This window comes from Microcaecilia unicolor, unplaced genomic scaffold (genome assembly GCF_901765095.1).
Source record: "Microcaecilia unicolor unplaced genomic scaffold, aMicUni1.1, whole genome shotgun sequence".
Lineage (NCBI taxonomy): Eukaryota > Metazoa > Chordata > Amphibia > Gymnophiona > Siphonopidae > Microcaecilia > Microcaecilia unicolor.
The window spans coordinates 499-17,909 of record NW_021963122.1 but is presented as its reverse complement, the minus strand read 5'-3'; the positions used below and the strand labels follow the sequence as shown (position 1 = coordinate 17,909).

Genomic DNA, 17,411 nt, shown 5'->3' with positions numbered 1-17,411 from the left:
GAACACCTCGGAGGCAGGAGCCCTCCGGTCCATGCGGTGCACTATTCAACTTCTGGAGCTGCTGGGGTTTGTGATAAATTACCCAAAGTCCCATCTCCAGCCAACTCAGTCTCTGGAATTCATAGGAGCGCTGCTGAACTCCCAGACGGCTCAGGCCTACCTTCCCGAAGCGAGGGCCACCAATCTCTTGGCCCTGGCTTCGCAGACCAGAGCGTCTCAGCAGATCACAGCTCGGCAGATGTTGAGACTTCTGGGTCATATGGCCTCCACAGTTCATGTGACTCCCATGGCTCGTCTTCACATGAGATCTGCTCAATGGACCCTAGCTTCCCAGTGGTTCCAAGCCACCGGGAATCTAGAAGATGTCATCCGCCTCTCCACCAGTTGCCGCACTTCACTGCTCTGGTGGACCATCCGGACCAATTTGACCCTGGGACGTCCATTCCAAATTCCGCAGCCCACGAAAGTGCTGACGACGGATGCATCTCGCCTGGGGTGGGGAGCCCATGTCGATGGGCTTCACACCCAGGGTCTGTGGTCCCTCCAGGAAAAGGATCTGCAGATCAACCTCCTGGAGCTCCGAGCGATCTGGAACGCACTGAAGGCTTTCAGAGATCGGCTGTCCTGCCAAATTATCCAAATTCGGACAGACAATCAGGTTGCAATGTATTACGTCAACAAGCAGGGGGGCACCGGATCTCGCCCCCTGTGCCAGGAGGCCGTCGGGATGTGGCGTTGGGCGTGTCGGTTCGGCATGCTCCTCCAAGCCACGTACCTGGCAGGCGTAAACAACAGTCTGGCCGACAGACTGAGCAGAGTCATGCAACCGCACGAGTGGTCGCTCCATACCAGAGTGGTACGCAAGATCTTCCGAGCGTGGGGCACCCCCTCGGTGGACCTTTTCGCCTCTCAGACCAACCACAAGCTGCCTCTGTTCTGTTCCAGACTTCAGGCACACGGCAGGCTAGCGTCGGATGCCTTTCTCCTCCATTGGGGGACCGGCCTCCTGTATGCTTATCCTCCCATACCTTTGGTGGGGAAGACCTTACTGAAGCTCAAGCAAGACCACGGCACCATGATTCTGATTGCGCCCTTTTGGCCCCGTCAGATCTGGTTCCCTCTTCTTCTGGAGTTGTCCTCCGAAGAACCGTGGAGATTGGAGTGTTTTCCAACTCTCATTTCGCAGAACGACGGAGCGTTGCTGCACCCCAACCTTCAGTCTCTGGCTCTCACAGCCTGGATGTTGAGGGCGTAGACTTCACTGCGTTGGGTCTGTCTGAGGGTGTCTCCCGGGTCTTGCTTGCCTCTAGGAAGGATTCCACTAAAAAGAGTTACTTTTTCAAGTGGAGGAGGTTTGTCGTGTGGTGTGAGAGCAAGGCCCTAGAACCTCGTTCTTGCCCTGCACAGAACCTGCTTGAATACCTTCTGCACTTATCGGAGTCTGGCCTCAAGACCAACTCAGTAAGGAATCACCTTAGTGCGATTAGTGCTTACCATTATCGTGTGGAAGGTAAAGCCATCTCTGGAGAGCCTTTAGTAGTTCGATTCATGAGAGGCTTGCTTTTGTCAAAGCCCCCTATCAAGCCTCCTACAGTGTCATGGGATCTCAACGTCGTCCTCACTCAGCTGATGAAACCTCCTTTTGAGCCACTGAATACCTGCCATCTGAAGTACTTGACCTGGAAGGTCATTTTCTTGGTGGCAGTTACTTCAGCTCGTAGGGTCAGTGAGCTTCAAGCCCTAGTAGCTCATGCTCCATATACCAAATTTCATCACAACAGAGTAGTGCTCCGCACCCACCCAAAGTTCCTGCCGAAGGTGGTGTCGGAGTTCCATCTTAACCAGTCAATTGTCTTGCCAACATTCTTCCCCAGGCCGCATACCCGCCCTGCTGAACGTCAGTTGCACACATTGGACTGCAAGAGAGCATTGGCCTTCTACTTGGAGCGGACGCAGCCCAACAGACAGTCCGCCCAATTGTTTATTTCTTTCGACCCTAACAGGCTAGGGGTCGCTGTCGGGAAACGCACCATCTCTAATTGGCTAGCAGATTGCATTTCCTTCACTTACGCCCAGGCTGGGCTGACTCTTGAGGGTCATGTCACGGCTCATAGTGTTAGAGCCATGGCAGCGTCGGTGGCCCACTTGAAGTCAGCCACTATTGCAGAGATTTGCAAGGCTGCGACGTGGTCATCTGTCCACACATTCACATCACATTACTGCCTCCAGCAGGATACCCGACGCGACAGTCGGTTCGGGCAGTCGGTGCTGCAGAATCTGTTTGGGGTGTAAATCCAACTCCACCCTCCAGGACCCGCATTTATTCTGGTCAGGCTGCACTCTCAGTTAGTTGTTCTTCGTAGGTCAATTCCTGTTGTACCCTCTCCGTTGCGAGGTTCAATTGACCTGGGTTCTTGTTTTGAGTGAGCCTGAGAGCTAGGGATACCCCAGTCGTGAGAACAAGCAGCCTGCTTGTCCTCGGAGAAAGGGTATGATACATACCTGTAGCAGTTGTTCTCCGAGGACAGCAGGCTGATTGTTCTCACCTACCCTCCCTCCTCCCCTTTGGAGTTGTGTGTTTCATCTTTTGCTAGTTATTCAACTGGCGGGAGCGGTCGCACACGGGCGGGAAGACTGCCGCGCATGCGCGGTGGGCGTGCCCTGCATGTCGACCGTCCCGCGAAGCTTTTTCCGGTTGGTGGGGGCTGCCGCGGACGTCACCCAGTCGTGAGAACAATCAGCCTGCTGTCCTCGGAGAACAACTGCTACAGGTATGTATCATACCCTATACATGTGTAAAAAGTAGGCACCAAGAAAATATTGCCTGCTTTTATGTGGTCTGCATGTAGGTGTTACTGGGAGTATAATTTGGGCAGTGATGTATGCATTTACTTTACAGAGTGCACACACACACATATTTTACTCCTGCTTTGGAGCAGATGTGAATTGTGTGAGTGGCTTTGTGTACGACTTGGTTATTGTAGGAGCCCATTGTATAAAGGCACAAAAGCGCTTTGTACAATGAGGCACCTATAAAATTTCTCAAACTCACACTTATTTTAGAAAGGCAACAATCACCCCTATTATAATGTGAAACCAACTTTAAAATTAAAAACCACCACTTTACAGGATTTTTGTGAAAGGGGTGCTTTGGGGTAATTATGATTGTTGTGCTTAATTTTCAAAATCTGAAGGATAGGGGCCTAGGTGTCTGAAAACGAATTGAGGAGGGCACAAGATTGAAGGATTGCTTAGGGCACAAAGTACCCTTGCAGCAGCCCTAGTGGCTAGTGTGGGTCCCTGAGTAAATTTTAGTACTGTTGATTTATAAAGTTTGTATGCTTCAACTGTCAGGGAAGCACTGATGAGAAGGGGGTCTTTTACTTAGGCGTGCTGGTGTTTTTAGCGCACGCTAAAAATAGTCACGCGTTAAACGCTAAAGATGCCAATATATTCCTATGGGCGTATTTAGCACTTAGCGCATGCCTATTTTTAGCGCGCAGTAAAAACACCAGCATACCTAAGTAAAAGACCCCCAGAATTCTTCCATCTTGATGGTTTTTCTATGCTCAAATGCTTTTTTTCTGTCTTATTAGTGCATACATGTGTCAGACTCATACAGCAAATTGTCTAGGTGCCACAAATTCCGTCATTTAGTGTGTACAGCCTAAGACAACAGGATAGAAATCAATGTTTTTGCTATTTAATTTCTTTTTTCCAGATCTGTTTCAAAACAAAACAGAAGGCCGATCTTCAAAGTTGTCTCATCTTCCAGTAATTATGTCTCACAAAAGAACCATCAGTGCAGATCCCAGTCAGATGAATCAGATGACCTCTGGCAACACCAAGAAAGAAGGGCTCTCCTTCTTCAGTGGCCTTCGGTCGAAGAATGACCCTATCACACGATCCAATTTGTGCATTAATGGAAACCATGTTTATATGGAGAATACTGAACCTAAAAGTGACACCCTATCAAAGGACAGTAACCTCAGTAGTTCACCTCTGGGTTTTAGGAAAACACCAGTGTATGCATCAGCAGAAAATCTCTCTTCCAGAAGCTTGGAAGAAGGGGCCACAACTGCAGGCATTCTTGCTGACAAAAACGTGCCAAGATCATTATCTAAAGATGCCCTCAAATCAATGACAATGCCAGCCTACAAGGCTTCGGCCAGTGAGGAATCTGGGGGCAGCAATACACTTGCAAGTTTCAACCCTCCAAAAGAAACGAAAGGGGAGAAAAAGCCAGAGAAGCAGAAGCCAGCACTTGAAGAATCCCAGGACAGCATCACTCCTGTAAACGGTGATCCTCCTAAGGAAACAAAAGAGAGCAAGAAGTCCTCTCTATTATCTCTTGTGACAGGAAAGAAGGATGTTGCTAAAAGCAATGAAGATGGGCCGTTTTCTGAAGCCTTCTTGGAAGAGCGAGAAAAACCTGTTAACGAACCTAAGGAAACAAAAGAAAGCAAGAAGTCATCTCTGCTATCTCTTGTGACAGGAAAGAAGGATGTTGCTAAAAACAATGAAGACTGGCCGTTTTCTGATGTCTCCTTGGAAGAGAGAGAAAAACCCGTTAACGATCCTAAGAAGGATTCTGAGCTAGCCCCCAGAGAAGATGAGTTTAGCAAGAAGAAGCCATTCAATCCATTTGATGAGGACCTGGCTGAGGAAAAGAAACCAGAGCCACCTTTGGCATCAGCAAGGACCACAAAAACCTCAGCTGTCAAGCCCAGGTCAGTCTTTGAATATCCACATCATACATTTTGAATTGCTTGTCTAAAACATATGCAGTCTTATTTCATGATTGATTGATTTTTTTGAGTAAACAGGGAATTTTCAACCTTTTATTTTGATAAAGTTGGTTGAAAGTTGCCCTCAACAGAGCAGCAAATGTGTGCAAAGGCTGTGGGATAAAGGAGGTATGGACTTTAGGACAAGGGAGGAAAAGAGTACGTGTGCATTCAGTTTTCAAATGTACTTATGCTATTTTCTCTGCTGTGCACCTGTAGGAAGAGTAGGCACAAAACAGATGCTTTTAGAACAGGTACTTTGGTCATATTAATTTTCAAAAAGAAACTGCATGGGTAATCCTTTTGTAAATTTGCATATAGTACCTTCCTTCTAAGGGCTTTCATGATTTGCAGTTTCTTGGACTATTAGAAACGGCCTCCCATAGTGTCAAACACTTGATAGGACTTGAGGGTTCTTGTAATGAACTGAATTATGCAGCATGCGATAACTGTTAGTGCATACTTACATTAACAGTTGACACTTCCCAATATTTAGGGTTCACACTTCCCAAGGTACCAACTCAGTGCTGGATTTTTAAAGGAGAAACTCCATGGAGGGGGGAGGGTTTCTTTAGTAAACTGGCTTGCAGGCCTGCAAAATCTACAGGGGGTCTGAAAATTATTATTTATGTACTGTATGTATGTACATAAATCATAGTCCTTCAAAATTGCTCATATTTAAAAAACGTTTCAATTTTGCCATTTTACTATCAACCAGTATTCTACTTTATGTCAAAATAGAAGGTGTTACCCATTTATATCATTGTTCAAATATGCAGCTGGAACAAAATCCCCAAAGAATGTTTCTATAAATCTGAGATTATTTGGATGGCTGAGGCTTTTTAAGCAGGTGGGCACTTTGAAGGAATGACTGCCCGACCTTGTTCCTTTTAAGCTTAACATAACAGTTTTCTTTGATCAACCTTGTAATTTCCCCATTTGCAATCAAGTGTATATCTTGGCTCAGGCATTCTTGCTTTACAAAGCCTCTTTTCTGTGCAAGTAGTAGCTCTGTGGGGTGTTGGAAGAGTGGACCCCCTGTGTAAGTTTCTTTATGACTAACCTTTTATGCAGTGCTGGCCTAGTGGTTTGGGTGTAGGATGTTTTTAAAGTATCATGATTCTATCAACAGCTAGCCCTTGTCTACAACTATTTTTTTCTGTGTTTCCTTTCTTTCTATTTGCAGATGTTTACCACCATCAGTACTTTTTATCTTCAGTTACCATCTTTACTAATAAGCTAATGTTAACACTGACCTTTCAGCACAAAAAGTACTTGTCTATTTATGTTTAAAGCAGGATAATCAGTTGTTGTTTTGCTGTTCTAGTAAATCTTGTATTGTGAAATAGCTAGAATTAATAGCACATTCAAAAATGTCATTAAACTATGTAAGTAATTAGGTTCTATTGCATAAAATAGGACTTGCAGTAAACATAGTAACATAGAGGCATATTTTCAAAGCACTTAGCCTCCCAAAGTTCCATAGAAACCTATGGAACTTAGCCTCCCAAAGTGCTTTGAAAATATGCCTCATAGTAACATAGCAGATGATGGTAGAAAAAGACCTGCACGGTCCATCCAGTCTGCCCAAGAAGATAAATTCATATGTGCTACTTTTTTATTTGTACTGTCCTCTTCAGTGCACAGACCGTATAAGTCTGGCCAGCCCTATCCCCGCCTCCCAACCACCAACCAAACTTGCAGTAAAATGTGTGTTTAATGCAGGAGCGCACCTTAGTAACTGTAGCTGAAAGTTTGCAACAGAGATCAAAAAAGATGTTGCACAATTGTTTTGGTTTTTCCCTGGAACATGGAGATTGATTTTGGCTTCATACCTAGAATTATGAGTCATAAATCAGGAAATCCCCAGAGATTCAAGTGTTTTGAGCTCTGCTCCCTTACAGCCTAGTAACCTTAGGCTTGTTCATCTAAATTTTCATGCCTCCTTTTTCTGCAACGGAGACTGGCTACTTCAAGCACCAAAGTTCAAAGCTAGACTTTCCTTCCAAGTATTCTAATTCTCAAGTCTTTTGTTGCCATCGAGAAAGCACTAAGGTGCAATGACATTTACTCTTGGCATGTTTTGGTTATAGTTTAGTAATATAATAATGGACAGTTGCTATCCAAAGCTGCAAATTTTTAGTATAGGTGTCAAACAATTCAGTTTTACCATGTCACACTTTTTTTTTTATTTTTCATTGTAACATTTGGACACAAATGGGTATATATGTATGAGAATTGTTTAGGCAAATAATCTTTAAAATACTTGGGAGATTGTGCTTTCTGAAGCAACTGACCTTTAGATTTTATTTTGTCCTCTTTGCAGACTGGACGTGTCTTCAGAGGATGAAACCAAAGCCAGGCTTACTTCTGCTTCTCCTTTATCTGAGTTTTCTTTCTCTCTTTCTAATGATCCTGATGACCCTTTTTCTCTCACCCCTAAGCTGGGAAAGGGGATAAATACACAAGACTTGGAAAATCTTTCGACTCAGCCCTTCACTCTTACTCCTCTGAATACATCTCTTTCTTGGTCTTTTCATGGCAAAAGCTTACCCTCCTCAAAAGAGAGCCTCACTAATTCAGGACTGTCTGAGCCCCAAAATGAGCCTTTAAATAATAACAGTTCTACTAGTGATGATATCTCTAATTCACATTCTGAAAAGCCTTTCAGCTCTTGGGAGAAAATGATGATTACTAAGAAACCCAATGAAACTAAAGAAGTGCAAATTGTTACCCCATTTACTGAACAAAGCATAAATGCTAAGAGCTCGGTGGAATCCCTTCTGGGTGAGATAAAAGGTAAAAAAGAAAACTTGAACTCTTTGCAGGCATTGGATGCTGAATTGCAGGATAGAAGCCTACCTGATCAACATAAAGAGAAATCTCATGAAGGCCAAACTGTCAAATCATTCCTGGGAAATAGATTGTTTTCTTCAAAATGTGATGAGGTTTATACCCTTAATACCTCCTCCTCTAAAACCAAAATCACATCTTTGAATTCTTCTAAAATCAGAACTAACAGTGAAGACAAAGAAATGTTTGTCCCAACCAAAGTGGATGAGTCGCTGAAAGAGAGAGAATTTATTCATCAGTTAGATTCAACTTTGATTCTTTTAAATAAACATGAAGCCATTTCAAGCCCAAATGAGGACCATCAAGAAAGGAATGAAAGCATGTTTTTCTTAAATGAGATGGCATCAAACAAACAGGGAGCTGTCACAGGTTTGGCTGATGTGATTACCCCAGGAGTTCATGATGTAAGGAGCAAATCAGAAGAGCAGACAACAAATAACCAATTACTTCACAAAGAGCCACCCAAAGCAGCTGCAAGGGTTCAAACCCAGCCCATGAAGGAAGGAACGAAGGAAGGATCTATTACAGAAATAGAATCTAAACCTGTACCGCCAAAGCCAATGCCAAGAAAACTAAATAAAATTGAATCTAACTGTTCAACAAATAGTGTTTCTTTAACATCAGAGTCCTTTCTGACTGACTCGACAGTCTCTGCATTGAAGTCTGTGGTACACAAAGAAAGTCCTCTTAAACTTGAGAGTGAACCAGAAAAAACACCTGTTCTATTAGATGCATCCACACTTGAAAGCCATAATACGGATGATGATGACAAAGGTTCCCAAAGTAAGGCTGATTTTAGTAAAGACTTGTTCAGGGGAGATGAGCTTCCAGTAATCCCAGAGAGACCAGAAGATGAGTGGCTGATGGACAGAAGCAAGGAGGAAGAAGTTTCTGAAGAACATCCTTCAAATAGACCCTATTCTGTTGATCAAATGGAGAGCTCAAATCACATTCTCTCTGAAGAAACATGGCATCCAAAATCTAGGACATACCTGAGTGAGAAGCAAAGTGACCAATTTAGAGCCAATAAAGCAAACCAAAATGTAGCTTCTGAGGACAATAAACAGGTATCTTATCCAAACAAGTCAAACCAGCAAAAATCAGATCAGTTAATGGGGATTAATGACATAACAGAAAGCAGCAAAAGTGATGGATTTGATGTGCATAAAAATAACTCCCAAAACAAATCTAACCCCTTTCTGTCTGATCGCTCCTTTTCTAGTCCTTCTGCTCTCTCCTCGTCTTCCGGTTCACAGCTTCCTTCTAACACAAACCACAGTTACAGAACAGAGTCTTCGAAAAGTCCAACAGCAGAGAGTTCTGATAAGGCTGAAAACACTGGCAAGAAGAAACTTCTGCAGGCATGGGTTTCACCCTCTGAGACACATCCAATCCAGACTCGGCAGAGTGATGGGATGGTGTCTGCCAAGCACAGGTGAGAGAACTTAGTTCCAAAACCGTATCTCCTTTGTCAGATTATTTCATCTCCAATCAGCATCTGTTTTCTCCTCCTTACTGATGCCCCATAATGCTGTTCTGTGAGATTTCATGGTTACAGGGAGAAGGGAACAGATAGTAGACCACTTTTTAACAAATGCTAACCAAAATAATCCCTTATAGCAGTGTGATTTTTTTTTTTCCTTCCCTCTTCCCTGTCATTGAATTGGAGTTTCTTTCCCCTTTTCATTTTTATTGTATTTGTAATTGTACACTGCTCTGATTTGCCTGAAGGGCAATATATCAAATCAAAATTAACTAAACTAACCAGATAACTTAGTTAACATTTAACCAGAAATCTCAAAAAAAAACTTCTCCAGTTAAATAGAGCCATTGAAAATCGCTATCCTCTTCTGGCTAACTTTAGGACAGCTTTTCTGACCAGACTTGACTGGTTATACTGGATAGTGTAGAATTTCAGTGCTTTCTGGTTAAATTCTCACCCCACACTCGGCATGTCTCTTGCCTCTCCCATACTTAACAAATTATCTTATATCTGAACAACTCCATTGTCTGGACAAAAGTTAACTGGTCGGTGGAGAGGGAAATTTGTCCAGTGAGTTCCTGAAGTGAACTGAATCTTTTGCTTGCTAGCCGTGATATTGCTGATGGCAAAGCATGTAAGACATAATGTCCAGAGCCTGATACATCAATACATAAACATTATCCCTCATTAACTTTTAATATCCTAACATCTATTCTAAAATTTCAAATCATAAAATCTTTCCCACCCAGCATCAAAATATAGTACAATATAACATAGGTAATACATTCATGTCACAATGCATTCTGCACTTAAATATCATTATCACATGAAGAGGAAGTGGCCTAGTGGTTAGAGCATGGGTGGGCAACCTTTATACACAGAAGGCCACATGAATGTCAGTACTACCCCTAGCAGGCTGCAACATTATGTAATGACCAGAAATGCACAGAGCTCTATAGACCTGTAATAAATAAATATATAAGTATTTAACTAAAAATGATGCAAGCAAACTTCAGGTTCCCAGTTAGATGGTGAGCTCTCTAAAGAAGGGACATATTGTACCTGAATACACAGCATTGCACAGTGACATGTATTCATCTGGTAGTGTTATAAAATAGGTTATTTTGGAAGCATATTACTATAGCAGCTATCTCTTTGCCTACATAAATCTGTCTGAAGCATTGATGCCAACTATAATCTTATATCCATTAGAATTCTAATCCTGGTACTCTGGATACACTGGAGCAGATGATCCAGTTTTAAGTTCCTGTTTGAAGATTATATAGTTTGCTAATCCTTAAGCAAAAAGTTTGTAACTGGAGAGACGGAGAAAGCTCTGTACCTCATCTTTATCTGCTTAGTCTCTCTCTCTTTTTTTTTTTTTTTTTTTTAAATAAAGGAATTAGGAAGAGTGCCTCAATTTTTAAATTACATCAACTTATTCGTGCAGTGTTTACTGAAAAACATTTTGCTATTTTGGTTCAGTCTATAATTTTATCCTATTTATATTATTGTAATGGCTTATATAACCTTTTATCTGCTTCCTCTATAGCTAGATTACAGATCTTGTAAAACACTGTAGCAAAGCTGATATTTGAGGAGAGGTGGTTTGACCACATCACGGCGTGTCTGATAGGACTGCATTGATTTCCTATAAAAACCCGAGTTTCTTTTAGGTTGGCTTGTTGGGTTTAAAAGCTTTTTGAAGGCTGGTTTTTATTTTTTTTTTCTTTTCCATTATTATCTGCCACCTCTAGGGCAGGGACCTATTTATTTTCCATCCTACTGTGGAATTAAATATAAAAGCTTTTTGCAGTCAACTTTTGTATAGCAGGCTGTTCAATTTTGTTATTCTTTACCTATTAAACTTTAGAACAGTGCTAACTTATCTGTATTTTTGTAAAGGTTAGAAAACTCTTCTTGTTTGTATTTTCATTTTTGTTGCTTGTAACCCGCTTCGAACCAGTTTACTGGGAGTTGGCGGTCTATAAGTACCTATTGTATCGTATCATAATTACTGACCTTAATTTGTTCCTAGCGATATCTCAGACATTCCTTTAAGTACCCTGACCCTTGCTCAGATAAAGGTCAAATATACAAGTTAAAGCTTTTAAATTGAGTAACATCACAGGCAGTCAGTGAAGGGGCTTCATACAGGGCTGATACTCTTTCCACCTTTACATTCTTGTCACTTTTTCCTAGCTGCAATGTCTTGAATCTGTTGGAGACACTTTAATGAAGGCAGACCACAGTATAGACTATCACAATAATCAAGCCATGGTAAAATGTTAGTAAAGGTGGTATAGTAAGTTCCAGTAAACATACTTTGGAATTCCTTTCCATCTTAAATTTCCAGCCTTTCGGATAATCAGGCATATTTATACCTCATTACAATTTCTTACAATATCAGAAGACTGATAGAATTAATGATTCATAATAAGTGGAAAAGGCACAGTTGGTTTTATTTATTTATTTATTTATTTATTTTTAAATAGCTGTCAGTAAATTAGCCGCACTTCTGTTGGTGCAAAAGCATTTTCTCTGGCACTTTAATTTTCTTTGATTGTGTTCTGCCAGCCTATGGTCATTTTTGGGTTAAAGTTGACAGAGGGTTACTGCTGCACTTTTGATGCTGTCACTGGTTTTTCATGTGTTTCTGCTAGAACTCGGGGTAACAAGCTTTGTAGTATCTGTAAAGGCTTCCTTTTCTTTTATGCAGTTAGCTTGAGTAGTTCAGCTACTGTCCATGTACATTTTTGGTTGACATGGGGAATCTACCTTAAAACTTGAAAATAAAAGGCTGGGGTTGTAGATGCAACTTGTTGGCCCCGAGGTTTGTGTGAAGAATAAAAAAAATATGTTTAATGTTTCAGTCATTAAATTTTCAGTACTTTGTTCCCACCATCCTTTTGGGACTTTATTTTGCCAGAGACAGAACATGAAAACTGCTTCGAAAATAAGGTTGTGGTTCTCTTATGATGCATAATTCCCATCACTCAATCCCTTGTGGTAGCAAGGATCAAGTTTTAAACCTTTTCTTTTTTGTGCTCAACTGCACTGCCAACAAGAAAATTAATAGCATAGTTTCTGGAAGGTAGCAACAGTGCCTCTTCTCAAACATTTATCCAATATGACCCTGTTTTAGAACTGTAACAATTTATGTGACTCCATGAAGAAAGTCACAGCATGATGGCTGAAATGTCTGTTCCATTTACTTAAACACAGCAAGACCCAGACAACTGCAAGAATCGTGTGACTTCAAATGATGAAAACCCCTACTTTCCTCCCCTTCTCTCCCTGTGTGCTTCTTCCTCCTCTTCACACTCCCCCCAACCTATCCAAATCATGAAGGTGACATCATCCAGTACAGTGACTGTATGCTCACAAACCCCAGTACATTGCATGGATTTACAGCCTAAAAAGGAGGGGGGTGGGGAGACGAGACGGGACTCCACACTGATCTTAAAGTGGCAGTGACGTCAGGCCCATGCTCCAGCGTTGCATGTCTTGCCAGTCCCAAGAGGAAGTTGCCAAGGGGGAGAGTCATAGCATTTCTGGACTACAAGCCTGTAGAGTGAAGGTTTCACACTGCAATTATTTTGCCCAGTCAGAAGTAGCGTAGTGGCAGCAGCAGGCCTAAGGAAGGCTGCCAGCAACCCTAGCTCCACACCTGGATTCGAGTCTAATTCTAGCACCTGTAGCCATTGTCAGCTGAATGGAATAATATTTTGCCCAATACAGCATCAGCAACTAGAGAGCTTGGGGAGGGGGGCAGCCTGGAAATTGGTTTGTTTGGCCTCTCTAACCAAAAAGGAGCCCCTGCCTCTAGCTACCAACAAACTAATCATGGCAGCACATCATATAAACCTTGAAGTGTTATTATCCTTTTATAAAAGAGGGCTCGTTCTCATTATCTAAAACAGGATTTCTTGCCCCCTGTGTTTGTGCTGCAGTTAGACTATAAGAATCACAAACAATCCAATTGCACTTAAGTATGCATGTTCATTTTCATCACTGCAGCAAATGGCAAAATGTAACTTGTATTTCAAACTACGGCATGACAAAGGGCCTTTAAAACAGCTATAGAACAGGCTTATTAGATGTGAGGTTTGCATTCTGTCTGATAATTCAATACTTGCCTATTACTTTGAAGGATTATTGCAGCCTCCATCAGGTACTAGAAATTACAATTAAGATTAGATTGAGAAAGGAATGAAGGGTAAGCAGTTAAGAGCCATATACATGCAAATGTGCACAACTTATTGCTGCCTCTAACTGCTTATATCAGTACTAATTAGCTGCGGAATCTGATCTGCATTAGATAAAAACAAGCAGAAAATAACTCTGAAATAAAGCCAGTCAGAAACACAGGCACTGTGACATTTTAAATTCTCAGGTATAAATGTGAAAAAAATGACAATATGGCTGTAGGTTTTTTTTTTTTATATATATATAAGAACATTCCAGTGTTTAATGCCCTTGAAAATGTTGGCTGCAATTTCAATAATGTACTAGTACATATTTTCATAATAATTTCTTAATATCTAAAAATAGTGTGGTTGGTCTGCTAAATTTTGGTTGACTTATTTCTGCATATTGAAGTAGACTATGAACTGATTAGAAATGTATCGCCTATTTTTTCTTGATGTTCCTTCTCAAAACGTATAGGGTAAATGGACTCTTCTGTGCATACCCCCATTCTCACCACTGTCAAACACCAGATGCTGAGTGAGATGGACCTGTGTGATCTTCACCAAGAGGTCTTAACTTAGGAGACCTCCTAATTCATTTACCTTTTTATCTGAATCACAAGCTGAGGATGGTCCCTTGATCTTTTGGCTACCACACCTCTTGGCTCAGGTTGAAATCCTAAAGGATAATTGCCAGCCAACCCCATTGGGGATATAATAATGCAACAACCTTTGCAAACAGGATTAACCCTTGCTAATTTTTTTTTAAGCATGCAATTCTGCTCTGACATTAGCAGTTTATTGGCATGTTGCAGAGATCTAGCTTTCCTCAGGCAAGCAATTGTTGTCATGGTAGTGGTATACTTCTAATTTTAGAGACCAGCTTCTTTCAATCTCGCCAATAACCAATGAATACCATAGAATTAATCTTTTCCAAGTTTAGAGGCCAGTACTCAAAACTAACACACTAAGAAGTGTTTAGGACTTCATTTGCACACTCGTTATTTATTTATTTATGTATTGTTACATTTGTACCCCGCGCTTTCCCACTTATGGCAGGCTCAATGTGGCTTACATGGGGCAATGGAGGGTTAAGTGACTTGCCCAAAGTCACAAGGAGCTGCCTGTGCCTGAAGTGGGAATCGAACTCAGTTATTTTCCACAAAATGCTTAAAGGGCTGATATTAACGTATGCGCTAAACATTGCTGCAAATTTTATTGAAATGCATTTAAAAGAATGCAAATGAGAGGTCAGTTAGTATTCCTTCACAGTGCTTAGAGGGCAGTGAAGCAATGCCCAAAGCAAATGGCGATCTATAATGCCAAAAATGTACTGCCGGCTTAGGGGCACAGCATGGAGGGATTTGGGGAGAGGATGTGTTGTCAATTTCTCACATTTAAACTGTCCACTTTGTCTTCTTTTGGAAGCATAAGGAAGCTTGTGCTGATAGTGAGAAAAAACATGTGCAAGTCTGAGCAAAAGTGAAAGCGCAAATCTGCGCATGTTTTTTCTGCATTTAAATAGGAGCCTTTCAAAAATTTAAGTGCAAACCAATTTTTTAAAAGTTCATATATAAAGGTGCAGAAGAACAGCAGTGATATGTGTTTGCATTTCAGGTTCAGTCTGAACATGCGCACAAGAGCCGCGCTTAGCGTAAAACATTTGTGGATATGCACCAGGCACACTCCTCCCATTCCTTTCAGTTAATAGCATGCACTATCCACACATATAATTCTTGTATTGTAATTTTGTTCATTTTAATTGCAAAACACAAAATAAGAAATAAAAACAGTCCACCGGGGGATTGGAGAAGATACAATAGGAAAAACAAAAAGAAATCTAGGCATAACTATCCACAGTCCATTTCACTGAAATAAGGCCTAATTACTACCAGTACTTTTCTCCCTAACAGAAATGTTTCTAATTGAGATGGATCAAACAAAACAAAATTCTTTTCCTCATATGAAATGAAACATGTACGTGGAAATCTGAAAAAGAACGTTGCTCCTAGAGCTAGAACACGTAATTTATAATCCAGAAACTGTTTCCACATCACTTAAGTGGCTCTAGTGGCATTGGGAAAAATACGGATACTTTGCCTATATAATTTCTCTTCTTTCTTAGAAAAGTAAAGTTTTAAGTATCTGAGCTTTTTTTTCCTGTTCACAACCAAAGGCAACTAGGAGTGTAGCTCTAGAGGAAATAACTGAGAAGGATTTGAGAATTCTGTTAAATTTAGAGTCAACATTTCCTTGTGCCTCATTCGTGCTCTTACAATATACACATAGTAACAAATTAATATGGTAATATTTTCTGCCTCAATATGCAAAACTTCCTTTAAGCATTTCCCCAAAAACATCAAAGGTGCCGTTAATCTACAGTACGGAAATTCAACAAATTTAAATTTCTAGCTCTCAATGAATTTTCCAAGTTATCCAGTCATCTGTGAATTAAGACTGTGCTTAATTGCTGACATGCAAGTCATTTGCAAAGTTTTAATTTGTGATGTAGCTAAAACCTGATTCCGTTTAACGGTCAGAACTCTTGACTCAAAATCATTCAATTTGTCCACAGTTTGTCATGAAAATTCACATAAGAGAATAGACGTTCTCAACCAATTTTCAGTCCCTGAAACAGCATTCCATATATCAACCAGGGAAACATCTCTAGGAGTATCAGAATCAGGTTATGAAAAATTAGGGCAATTCACCACCAAGAGCATAGGAACTGTAGATTCCTGAAGGCTCACCGAGTCTTGAGGTGATACTAACCCAGCAGTGGCCAAACCCTCTGAAAAAGGACCTCCAAGCTGGGTGACCAAAGAAGTAGCAGGTGGAGATGGGGGTAGGCCTATCCCCTGAACTCAAGGAGGGACCTGAAGCCAAACAAATAGTCATAAGCACTGTGACATGTTTATCTATAGGACCTGCCACTCATGGGGTGCTAGCCATATTTAGATGATAATCTGGACTTCACCTTAGCTCTGTGTGGCCCATTATCCAATGAACAGTAATAAACAAAAGTACATACCTTTATCGATGGTAAGTCAGGCCCTAGCTCTCTGGGTCCTAAAGGGCTCCCAAGGGGCCTGGTGTGCCCCTTCAGGCATGCACCTGCGGCCACAATTATGCAAAAAAATGACATCGGACACCGTTCTCAGATCTTCCCGGCAGATCAAGTCTCCTCCCAATAGTGTAGATCTCTGTGCTCCCCCATGCATATAATTTGAATGTCATTTGCTTTGAGCATTGGTTAGGTGTTTTTTCTGTGCTGTTGTACTATTGGGTTTGCATTGTGGCTTTTAGCACCCCTGGTTTGAGCATTAGTCCCTTAATGAGGGATATCTGGTTTCTGTGTTCCACCTAATAATATTGACTGCTTTAGTGAATGAATGGAACTCATTATATTAATGCTTACTGTTTATTTCAGACCTCATCCAGTGAAACCCATGAATACCACGCAGACCAGAACCTCAACCACATCAAGCTTTGGGACATTGGGCAAAAATCAAGAAAATATAATTGAGTTCAATGCAAAGGTATGCTCCATCCTGAAATAAAGTAAAGGGTAACACATGAATATGCATTGGTAAGGCAAATCATGGCTATGGCAGAATAGTACATCTATGCCCCGATGATCAATTCCCTGTTCTGTTCAGAAACAGCACCCTTAAAATAGTGCCAGAACAGCGTGGGGAATTAACTCACCAATGATCAACGCCAATAAAATGCAAATTTAAGTGCATTAATAGCGTTGATCATCAGGGGAAGTGTAGGAGGATTGTGCCTGAGCATGCACTCAGGCACAATCCGGCCGCACTTGTTTGACAGGTCTGTGCTGTCAAAAGGCCGGACCTGTCAAACACAGGACCTATAGGTCCTTGACCCCTCAAAATCAAAAGCCCCGGTGGCCTAGTGCCCCCCTCAAGCCCCCCACGCATGGGGGGGGAGGGGCTGGAGGTCTGGTGGATCTCTAGCCCCCCTCCCTTGACACCCCAAAAATCCCTGGTGGCCCAGTGGCCAACCCTATCCCCACCCCCCACCCGCCCTGATTGTCTAGCGGTCTCCTCTCCCACCCTTACCTCATTGTTCGACAGA

At 41.7% G+C, this 17,411-nt stretch overlaps 1 protein-coding gene across 1 annotated transcript in view; it reads left to right on the top strand.

Moving 5' to 3' along the window:
* The window catches only part of LOC115458963 (rab11 family-interacting protein 1-like), a gene marked incomplete at its 3' end in the record, with an annotated part of 51,839 nt that extends 34,987 nt beyond the window's left edge, over positions 1 to 16,852 (top strand). The window contains exons 3-5 of the mRNA XM_030188819.1: positions 3,722 to 4,730; positions 7,114 to 9,075; positions 16,744 to 16,852. Of these exons, the coding sequence (XP_030044679.1) occupies positions 3,722 to 4,730; positions 7,114 to 9,075; positions 16,744 to 16,852 (3,080 nt within the window). The remainder of the gene's footprint in view (positions 1 to 3,721; positions 4,731 to 7,113; positions 9,076 to 16,743) is intronic.
* Between the last annotated feature and the right edge of the window lie 559 nt (positions 16,853 to 17,411).